This window comes from Mizuhopecten yessoensis, unplaced genomic scaffold (assembly GCF_002113885.1).
Source record: "Mizuhopecten yessoensis strain PY_sf001 unplaced genomic scaffold, ASM211388v2 scaffold8965, whole genome shotgun sequence".
NCBI lineage: Eukaryota > Metazoa > Mollusca > Bivalvia > Pectinida > Pectinidae > Mizuhopecten > Mizuhopecten yessoensis.
This window is the reverse complement of record NW_018407811.1, coordinates 18,008-30,146: the sequence shown is the minus strand read 5'-3', so window position 1 is coordinate 30,146 and position 12,139 is coordinate 18,008. Positions and strand designations below refer to the sequence as shown.

Genomic DNA, 12,139 nt, shown 5'->3' with positions numbered 1-12,139 from the left:
TAACGCCAAAGCGCCAAAGCGAAAAGACGAAATAACGCCAAAGCGCCAAAGCGAAAAGACGAAAAGACGCCAAAGCGCCAAAGCTAAATAACGAAATAACGCCAAAAGGAGGGAGAAAAGACGCCATTTTATCTCTTCGCTTTGGCGTTATTTTCACTTCGGTTTGGCGTTATTTCGTTATTTCGCTTTGGCGCTTTGGCGTCTTTTCGTCTTTTCGCTTTGGCGCTTTGGCGTTATTTCGTCTTTTCGCTTTGGCGCTTTGGCGTTAATTCGTTATTTCGCTTGGCGTTATTTCGCGGGCGACAAAGCGAAAAGACGAAATGTCATATATCAGCCACCATACTTTTCCATTGAAGAAGAGGAGGAGGACACCACTTTCTCTACGGTAGAACTTCAGCCAGTACCGGAATCTCCGCGAAGACGTCACCAGCGACAGAAACAAAACTGAGAGATAGTTCCATAGTGCGTAGATACTTTGTGTGTGTGTGTGTGTGTGTGTGTGTGTGTTTGTAGATATTGTGTATCTGTGATGGATCTGAGTGTGTAGATACCGCGTATCTCTGATGTATCTGAGTGTGTAGATATAGTGTGTATCTGTGATGTATCTGAGTGTGTAGATCTAGTGTGTATCTGTGATGTATCTGAGTGTGTAGATATACTGTGCATCTGTGATGTATCTGAGTGTGTAGATATACTGTGCATTTGTGATGTATCTGAGTGTGTAGATATAGTGTGTATCTGTGATGTATCTTAGTGTGTAGATATAGTGTGTATCTGTGATGTGTCGGAGTGTGTAGATATACTGTGCCTTTGTGATGTATCTGAGTGCGTAGATATACTGTGCATCTGTGCTGTATCTGAGTGTGTAGATATACTGCGTATCTGTGACGTATCTGAGTGTGTAGACATAGTGTGTATCTGTGATGGATCTGAGTGTGTAGATAAACTGTGCATCTGTGATGTATCTGAGTTTGTAGATATAGTGTGTATCTCTGATGTATCTGAGTGTGTGGATATAGTGTGTATCTGTGATGTGTCGGAGTGTGTAGATATACTGTGCATTCGTGATGTATCTGAGTGTATAGATACCGCGTATCTCTGATGTATCTGAGTGTGTAGACATAGTGTGTATCTGTGATGTATCTAAGTGTGTAGATAGTGTGTATCTGTGATGGATCTGAGTGTGTAGATAGTGTGTATCTGTGATGTGTCGGAGTGTGTAGATATACTGCGTATCTGTGACGTATCTGAGTGTGTAGATGTACTGTGCATCTGTGATGTAGCTGAGTGTGTAGATATACTGTGTAGCTGTGATGTATCTGAGTCTGAGATACCGTGTAGATATGAGTGTATGGGTGGGTGTGACTGACTGTATGATATACATTCGTATATAATAAATATTTTTTAAGCAAAACAAAAAGCTTCAGTTTTCTCTATATAAAAAAAAAGACGCACATGTCGATTTACGGCACCTTGAGGGGCTAAGTCTCTCGATGAAGGAGACTATGCAACATGTCTTATGGGTTTAGGCTGTCTTGATATAAAAGACTAATGAAGGAGACTAATGAACATGCCTTATGGGGCAAGTCTCTAATGAAGGGAGGCTAATGAAGGAGTCTTATGGGCTAAGTCTCTAAAGAAGGAGACTAATAATGAACATGTCTCTAATGAAGGAGACTAATGAAGGAGTCTCATGGGCTAAGTCTCTAAAGAAGGAGACTAATTAACATGTCTCTAAAGAAGGAGACTAATGAACATGTCTTATGGGCTAAGTCTCTAATGAAGGAGACTAATGAACATGTCTTATGGGTCAAGTAGCTACTGAAGGAGACTAATGAACATGTCTTACGGGCTAAGTCGCTACTGAAGGAGATGTCTTGATATGAAGGAAACTATACAACATGTGGACCAATGAAATAACCTTCGCGGTGGAGGTACAACAACAACAACAACAAAAAAGGTTTTTCTCTCTCTCTCTCTCTTTTATTATCATCAAATTTTGAACAGTATCATTTCATCCAGTTCATACCCACTACGCGTTCTCCGGGAGGACCGTACGGAACAACTCTTTTTTTTTACTGTCTTTCTTATGCTTTTTATAGCTTCTTTCTTCTCAGGTGTCTCCCTTCTTTCCCTCATTCTCTCGTAACGATCCTTCGGAATGATCACGTATTCTGTTGACATGTATAACACTCTCCAACTTAGGTAGCAGCGGTTTCAGCGCCTTGCCTATCACTGGGCCGGCGCGTTGTAAGATCCTCTTCTTATCGGTCAAGGACGTCGCACCCCTCTCGGCGAGACGCAGTAGTGTCCTTTTATGTCTCCTCAGACGACGAACGTATTGAGGAGAGGGCGGCAGCGCAGGGTTATAAACAATGTTTCTGATGAGTTCGCACAATGCACGAGTCTGAGATACGGTAAGCGATTCCAACATTCGCTTCCGCTGAGCGGCGTGTGTCCGAGCCAGCAGCGAAACGAAGTTCCAATTCGATTTAAGGTTCTTGCTCATACTAGTCCGTCCGGCGGCTGCTGATTGCGTGGAACGTACACCGTCTGCACTTCCCTCGGGAACACGTCAGTGCGCAAGTTGGTCGGTGTCTTGGGCGACAGGTCGACGACTAAGTAACCGTAGGGTTTATTCTCTACCGCTTTCTTATAACTGTCGGAGAAATACGCCGCGTTTTTGGGGAATAGCTGACCGGCGAGTGCGGTCAATTGGAAGGCGTCACGCTGGTTATTATATATGCCATAGTAAAAAGGAAGACGTTATTATAACAAGACTAAGACTAGGTACAACCACACTAAATGGAAACATTGGTATTATGAAAAAAGATATTTCTCCAACATGCCCCAATTGTAAAGAAAATGAAACAATAGATCACATTTTTTTGCACTGTCATAAACATAAAGAAGAAAGAAAAGAATTAAGGAAAGAACTAATCAATAACAAGATTAAAAACATGTCAATTAATGAACTCCTAGCTAACAAAGAATCCGAAAGATTAATACATAAAATTCTGATAAATTTTTTAAGCAAAACAGATTATTTGGACAGGATATAGAATCATGGACCTAAAATCACTGATCAAAGGGAAATAACTCTTTTTAAATGCTTTACTCCTTACCATAAGCTATGAAATGTAACGCAATATCCTTAATTTTTATATCAGTTAATGGTAGTTATTTTAACATCAAATAAAGGAATAGAAAAAGGTTCTTAATATTCTTTAATCATTTATATTTGATAGAACTAGATTCTAAAAACCAAAAAATCCCAATTCACCTATTCTACAAATCAACAAACAAAACAATATACCCTCGAAGCCCTTAGAACAAGGGAAATAACTCAAAAGTGACTTAGCGAAAATCGTTTATAGCAATATATATCTCATACATCCTGCAGGTGGGAAAGTCACTTTAAAAACAAGGGATGGAAGCAGGATAAAAAATCAAGTCATAATAAAGGATACTTAAATAGGAAAAACAAACATAAAACAAACCAACTCTCGGTTGTTATAGGATAGCTGCAACGTATGTGTTCTGACCACGTGCGGGTAGTTCCGTTTACGAACGAGTCTGCCAACCCACAGCAATCTTATATCTAACCGCTCATATATATGTATACATGAGTTCCTACAAATGGATACATATATATGTACCACCGTGGGGCGATGTACAATCTGAAGCGGTACGCCGTTTTTAGAATGTTCAAAGCTTAAACGGTGGATATAAAATAGGATAGAACTGTTTTACCACTATAAACTGTTTAATACGACCCGAAAAATAGGTCCTCTCGCTCATTCGGCGTCAAACCCCACAAGGTTAGCGCGGGTAAAGGAGGGAGGCCAATGGTGCTATATGGACCTATTAGTTAGGTAGGAATAACGGGATAAACAAATAATGAACTAATAATCAATATCTGTTTATCTGACACAGCGAATAGTGTAATAATGGCAATATCCAATCATTCATAATAATAAACAAAGTAAAATAACCTTACAAAAACTATTAAACATTTATTAAAGTATAAAACATTTCACCTACGGTTGTTATAAGAATGCTGCAACGTATGTGTTCTGACCACGTGCCGGTAGTTCCGTTTACGAACGAGTCTGCCAACCCACAGCAATCTTATATCTAACCGCTCATATATATGTATACATGAGTTCCTACAAATGGATACATATATATGTACCATCGTGGGGCGATGTACAATCTGAAGCGGTACGCCGTTTTTAGATTGTTCAAAGCTTAAACGGTGGATATAAAATAGGATAGAACTGTATTACCACTATAAACTGTTTAATACGACCCGTAAAATAGGTCCTCTCGCTCATTCGGCGTCAAATCCCACTAGGTTAGCGCGGGTAAAGGAGGGAGGCCAACAGTGCTACATGGACCTATTAGTTAGGTAGGAATAACGGGATAAGCGAATAATGAACTAAAAATCAATATCGGTTTATCTGACACAGCCAATAAGAGTAATATAACATCCTATCCAAGCAATAACAATCTATAATAAGTTAAAACATATGGCAACATGATCTTATACACATAAAAGTAAACACAACAACAACCAAATATCCTCCAACTACCTATCCATCTCCCTCCCACAAATAGTCCCCAACACCAACCCGGTCCATACAACTAACATCTGAAAAAGCCCATACATCAATCAGCACATTTCTAACACCCAGCACCTCTTTCAAACCTCCAACCCCCCTCCCCCTCCCCCCCAACTCCCATCCATTCTATATCCAAATCCTAGCACTAAATCTCCCCCCTCCCCTCCCCACGTGTTTCATCTTTTCCCATACTAATAATCACACTATACACTAAAAACTAGAAATGTCGGAACGAGGAGCAGAATTAAGTGAAAGACAAGTCGAGGTATCTAAGAAAGATGACATTGGTATAAGTTCAGTCAAGTATATAATCAGTGAAGAATGATGAAGAAAGGAATTCAAGGAACGGACACCAAAAAAACAACAACAACTCAGCACATGCATGACACTAATCACTAACAACCAGTCCGTCGGATGGGACTATAAATGGTGGCCCGTGTGAGAACTGTCCAATTTCGCACGGAAAAAATCCCTCTGGGTTTTTCGAATAAGAGCAGGCGCGTACACGCCGACTCAGAGGATAGGAAAAATTTATTCAAATTTTAAAGGTAGGGTCTCTTTATTAAGATATTTAGAAGGACTTCCAAATTTTATACATAAACCAAATTCTTAAACTTAGGCGGGGCTGATGGGGCTGACGGCGGCACAGTACCTCACTTCCGGTCCAGAATTGGTGATGCTTCACAATGAGTGTTAGGTTAAGGCATTATTAGGCATAGGAGTCGTCTCACAAAAACTAGACAGTTAATATATATAGGATAGACGGCTCTTTATCTAATCTATCCCCCTCTTCTACTCTTTACTCCATACTTTATCCCTTCTACTCTTTTTCCTTTCTGTTCTTCGTCTGCTGGATAACCGATACATCCGGTAGTGAAGCGGACGTAAAACCTATCAATCAATCAATCAATCATTATGATTCTCGCGTACTTGCCCGGCGGGAACACATTCTGAGACAGGTAAACCACCGTGATGTTGCTGTGGTGAACGCCCACCGTGAATAATTCCAGACAGTCCCTGTCTTCCACGATTCTAAATATCAGATCGTCCAAGACAAGTAGCAAGCGGCGGCCGCCGCCGCTCCACGCCTCGATCTGTTGTTTGTCCGGTAGACCGTGAAAGAAGATTACGTCTGGTCGTTCCGCTTCCAATCGGTCCAGAGCCGGCTGCCATCGGGCGTAGGCGTACACCACCTTCTCCGGAGCGGGAGAAAATACGCCGCGGTCGATGTTGTCGATCAATCGACGCGTGAAGGTGGTCTAACCGCTCTGCGTCGGTCCGCTGACGTAAATAGAACAGGGGGTAAGAAACGGAAGTGGACACAGACTCATCATGGAGGTTCAATGGAAAGGACGAAACAAGGTGGCTTGTATTATAGACGAAACACTCACCGTCACCTTATCGCGGCGTAAAACGCGGTGCTGGATCAAACTCAGGAAGGGTAAACGAGACCTAGCCTTGTCCCCCGAGACGCTTTCTCAGTTGTGCGACCTCAAAGAGGTCATTCTGGTGTCCTGCGCATTCGTCGAACATGGCCGACGTCGACAGATACCTCGCCGACAAATACTTCGACTGGTCGAACCCCGGGGCGTTCCGAGGTCCCAAGCAGCTGTATCGTCTGGGGAGGAAGGAAGGGAAGTACAAAATAGGTCCCAGGAAGATAAGACATTGGTTACAGAGACAGGAACCCTACAGCCTGAACCGACCCGTACGTCGGCGCTTCCGCCGTCGACGGATACTCACTGCCGGGCTGAACAAAGAGTTCGACTGCGACTTGATGGACGTGTCCAACCTCAGCAGCGACAATAGCGGAGTGAGGTTCTTATTGATATGCCTCGACGACTTCAGTCGTTACTTAATGGTCGCCCCGCTTAAGAACAAGACCGCCGATTCCGTGATAGCGGGATTCGAGGCGGTGCTCGGGGAGCGGATGCCGGACAAGATCAGGACGGATCGGGGCTTCGAATTCTGCTCCCGGAAGACGGAGGCATACTTCCGCCGGAAGGGGATAGATCACTTCGTCACGGACAATGACGTAAAAGCGGCGATGGCCGAAAGGGTGATCAAGACGTTACGAAACGGCCTCTTCCGGTACATGAACCACAAACAGATCCACCGATACCTGGACGTGCTCCCGGAGATCGTCAAGAGTTACAATAACACGCCTCATTCCGCGTTACACGGGATGGCGCCTGCCGACGTCACCAGCGATAACGAGGCCGAGATCATGTTAAAGCTCTACTACCCCGAGGGATAGAAAAAAAAGAACAGGAAACGGGCGCTGAAAAGATCAAAACCGCCACGACGGAAGTCGGTGTATAAGTTCAAGGTGGGCGATGCCGTGAGGATTTCTCATCTGAGACAGACCTTCACAAGAACATTCCACGAGACGTTCACCGGGGAGATATTCACCGTCGTCGCCCGTTACTACAAACAAAACATACCGGTCTACAAACTCAAGGATTATAACAACCGGGAGATTACGGGGACTGCTTACGAGAGCGAGCTGCAGAGAGTCGTCGATCCGGAGAGCTTACGATACCGTATAGAACGCGTCCTGAGAACGAGGTCACGCAATAAAAAGAAACAGCTCCTCGTCAAGTGGATGGGTTAGCCAAGCGATTATAACAGCTGGATAGACGCTGACGCGGCGACCGATATCTGATCCATGGATTTTTACGCGATCGTCTCGAGCGACGACAGCCCGAGTCGACATCCGTCTAACAAACCCTACAGCTTCACGAGCGAGCTCAACACCCCCGTGCGCTCCAACGAGTGCACGTGGTACGCGGCGCTGTGCGAAATCGACTTGGGAGATCTGGTCGACGCGCACCTCTTCGTGTATAGCGACCTAATTGGTTCGGTGTTCGTGGCGGGAGACCAGAAACCGCTGCTCAGGCGCGTTCGAGCGGAACAGACAGAACACGTCGTGTATTCGTCGCCGTACTACCTGCCGGTGATAATAAGCGACACTCGGTCTGTGGACGTCACAATTAGGACGGGAGACGGAGCACTCGCGACAATCCTAAAGCGCCCGGTCACGGTGACTCTGCATTTCAAGCCTAGGTACTACCTGACATGACAGTTTATTTGCCGGACGTCGACAAGTGGACGCGATTCTTTGTAAAGTCCGCCTCCGCTTCTAGCTCACAGCGACGCAGTGGCGGCGTCCGTCGTCCCTCACGTGCTTCCATAGTGCCCATAAAACGACGCGACGAGATACGTATAGTATCCCCCGTTCAACAGACTGTCGAACAGGCAAAGTCGGAACTCCGACGCGAGGCTGCCCCGAGGAAACGGAAGTCAACGGCGACGCGCCGTCAGAAGAGACGAAAGACCAATTTCTCGTAATGGAGGAAGATGGACTTCCGGCAGAACTCATGTTATTTTCACTCCCGCCGACGCAGGTCGCCGTGGAGAAGCTGTACTACGTGGACTGCAGGCCCGTGACCCAGATTTGCGAAACCGGTCCGGTAGAGTTTCACATTTCCGGTCAGACTAGCGATTACATAGCGCTCGACAGGAGCGTTTTGTACGTGAAAGCACGCATCGTCAAGCAGGACGGCACGCCCCTCTCCCCCAAGGAACAGACCACTTTCATCAACCTACCGCTCCAGACGCTCTGGGGGCAGGTGGAGGTGTCGTTGCAAGGGAAGCTTCTCTCGCTGAATTCGGGTAATTACGCGTACAAGGCCTATATACAGACGCTGTTGAACTATGGGCTTAGTGCGAAAAAGGGTCAGCTCACCGCACAACTCTACTACCAGGACACGCCCGGAAGTATGGACGCGACGGATCCGGATGGTGGCAATAGCGGACTATTCGAGCGGAACGAGTTCAGTAAGAACAGTGCCTCTGTCGACATGGTCGGCAGGTTGTGCGAAGACGTCTGTCATCTCAATAGATACATATTGAACGGTGTCGACCTCGACATCAAACTGTACAGGAATAGAACTCCGTTCGTATTGATGTCAGGGGTCCAGAGCCAGGATTACAGGATCGAGCTGCAGGAGGTCATGTTCCGTCTGTGCCGCGTGCAGGTCAACGTGCACGTGGGCGTGCTCGTCGGCCACAACAAGGCCCTAGAGTTGTCTCCCGCCAAATACCCCTTTACAAGTTCTAATGTCAAGGTCGCCACCATACCGGTGAATCAATCGACTTTCATTTGGGACAATCTCTACTAGGGCAAGCTCCCCTCAAAGATCATAGTGGGACTGGTGGCGGCCGACGCCTATTCGGGGTCTTACTCTAGGACCCCTTCAACTTTCGATCGTACGACGCATCGAGCGTCGGCGTGTTCGTAAACAACGTCAGCGTGCCTTACCGACCCCACAAATTGGACGCCCAGTGCTACGTCACGGCATTCCGCAGTCTCTTTGAAGTCGCCGACAAGGCCGACCTCGACTCGGACAATGCCCTCGACCGCGACGACTGGCCGGTCGGATACGCCTTGTACGGCTTTCAGCTGACCCCGAACTTCGGCGAGGACAACCACCTATCCCCCAATCATAATGCAGACGCGAGACTGGAAATAACGTTTGCAAGCACGCTTACTGAAACTGTTTCCTGCGTCTTATACTCTGAATTTGACGATATATTTCAGATAGACCAAACTCGCAATGTATTACTAGCATCGTCCATGTGAGACCTAAAATGACCCTGGCTGTTACAACAACTATAAAGCTTCTTTATGCGAGAATAATGTCTGGTGCAATAAATCAAATAGTGAGAACAACATTGTAGTTATGTACATTCTAGTTGAAATACCACTAATAATCAAACGGTTGTTCTTACTTAATTTGATATTACTGTAAGGACTTTTTTAAATAAAAATAATAAAACACAACAATATGTTTTCATGTATTTCTTTTTTTTTTTAATAATTGTATTTATATTCACCATCGTTTGTTTGTAAAGTCAATATGTTATTAGAGAGAGAGAAAATTGAGATATATATATATATATTTATATAGAATAAAAACAAAAAATTCCAGATCGTCCGCTAGGCCTTTCTGCCTTCTAGGGCTTCTTCAGGCGGATTGATATATTTATATATATATATATATATATATTCCAGATAATTGACACTTTTTTTTTCATTCTTATTGTCACAGTTTGTTTACACTCTCATAATACAATTCCAGTCACGTGAGGCGCTCATCATCATCACCTTGATTTCCTCGTCACTACACTTCAACAGTTTGTTGTTGAGTTCTCCCCAAATCTTGTCCTCCTCTGATTCCTCCGTCAGCGTCAGTGCTTTCCTGAACATACTGACTTTAGCATCAACGTGGCGAAGTTTCTGCCTCGCCTCCTGGAAGTGTGAGGCGATTTTTTCCTCTTGTTCCAATAAGCACCCATTGGTCATGTGCTGTATCTGTGAGGGATGATTTACCTTACATCCATGGCAGTTTTCCTTCGCAATCTCTTCCACAAAATCCAACATGGTGTCGGCGATCACTTCTAGGAGTATTTGATTCCTTCTCCCTTCATCCTCATCGGGTTTCAGTTTTGCGTTGATATTTTCGATGTTGCTTAACAGGTTCAGCCACTGCAGAGGTTTAAGGGTAATCCCGTAACAGGTCGGGTTTTCCGGGAGGTCAGTCCCTCCCATGAAGAAGGTCCTGATGTTGATCAGGGTCACGAATGCGTTTATATAGTTCGATTTTATCCGATCGACAGTGACGAACCTGTTCGGCGATAGACGCGATAGACGCCATGCCCTTTTGTCGTAACATCCCTGTCCCGCTCATCCATGTAATTCTAAGTGTATTACTTTATTATTTACATTTCACTGATCTTCAGCTAAATGGTATACTCTAGTTTTGCAGTCAATAGTATACCCGGATTCTTTCGTAGTCTTTATTTCGATGGTACTCATCCGCATAATGCCGAGTACGTTAATTAATACCATACCGACATCATCATACACCAACTCATTCGTCCGTATGTAATTGTCTCCCCTCTCCTAATCCCCTCTGTACGGATCCATCTCAACTACAAGACAATGGTTCTGTTCCTTTACCTGAATGTCACCGCATGGTCAACCGCCCCGTGTTTTAAATAAAACGCGTATGCTTTTGTTCCTGTGACCTTAACATATCCAGGACGATTACAATCCGACTGTGGAGTCCAGAACGGGTGTCCCTAATAAACAAACCAATTATTCTCTAATCCCCCTAGCATTGTCTTAGCCGTATACCCGGACTCTTAAACATTTTCGTAGTTCTATTCAAAAGTATCTTAATCTCTTTGACACTTTCCCAACCCGATCGATAATGACACCTCTCCCCGATCATGATGCTTCGATGATTCTGAACTGACCAGTCCGTCTTCACCCTAATTTTTCGTTCTATGCGGTCACCATAGTAACCAACATGGCAACGTGTATCCAGAATCCAGAACACCTATCGTTAATTAAACTCCTTATGACATCAACCTAACAACGTCTCTTTCTTAAAATTATTATGCGGTCCCCTATCTCAAATGCAATACACTAGCCAATTTTTTTTCTCCCCTCCCATTCACAAATCTGTATCTGATTCTTTTGTAGGGATTACTCAAAGGTTTGTGACTAATCCTCCCATTGTACTATGTTCCGTACTGTCGACTCGGGTACCGGTTACGTGGCAACTAACAAATATGGCCGCCTGTCACGTGGTTTTACCTTAGCAACCAAGCGTCCGGGGCAACGGCCGTAGATATAGACTACTGGGGTGATTGTCGGTCTATAACATTCATGTATATTTCTGATGTAAAGGTGTTACTGTAATTACTGTACGCATACACACATACATTTTAAGATTCAGTTTTTACGTTAATGTGAAACTAAGAATATTGTTGATGTTCTGATGTGCTTATGAGTTTGTTGTTAGTACCCGCTACTTATGTCATATGTTATGGAGGATGGCCTTTACTTACCAACCTTCGTGTGAATAAACTTACGAATATCCAACGAGTTTTATATGTAGCCAAACAGCTTATAGTATTGTTAACATGACATACAACAACGAAAACGTAAATGGTTAAACGAAAGTAACACTATAACACAAAACTTGCTATCTCTGTTTTATATGTACTATATTAAACGTTAAATGCCAATACGGCGGACGACAAACTGAAAAGAACGCGACAGGGAAGAAGGGAACATAGGGGATCTTGCGTGTTGACATTCATAACAAAACAAAGTTTACTATTGTTCAAGGACAATAAAATGATATGATAAGCCAGGTTAGTAATCTCACCCTTCTCAAAATGAGGCATTCGAATTAGACATTATCATAACGTGTTAAACACACAGGAACAATTATGCCCTGAAAAGTGAACTAATTAAGTAGAAATAAAAGATATACCGATACATTTATATCAAATCATAAACAATATCATCAGGAAGAAACTGTTGTATCACAAAGGTCAAAGCGTCTTTAGCAGCATTGTAAAAAAAGAGAACACAAAAAGAAATTGTTATCAAATTATGAAAGTTTGAAATGCATCTGATGATGAGAAACAGTTCT

The 12,139-nt window shown here is 44.0% G+C and overlaps 1 protein-coding gene across 1 annotated transcript; it reads left to right on the top strand.

The window, feature by feature from the left end:
- Positions 1–7,975: 7,975 nt before the first annotated feature.
- LOC110456953 (uncharacterized protein F54H12.2-like) lies at positions 7,976–9,270 on the top strand. The gene is made up of 2 exons (XM_021508025.1): positions 7,976–8,770; positions 8,878–9,270. Exons 1-2 carry the CDS (start codon positions 7,976–7,978, stop codon positions 9,268–9,270), a joined length of 1,188 nt encoding a protein of 395 aa, XP_021363700.1.
- Positions 9,271–12,139: the final 2,869 nt, after the last annotated feature.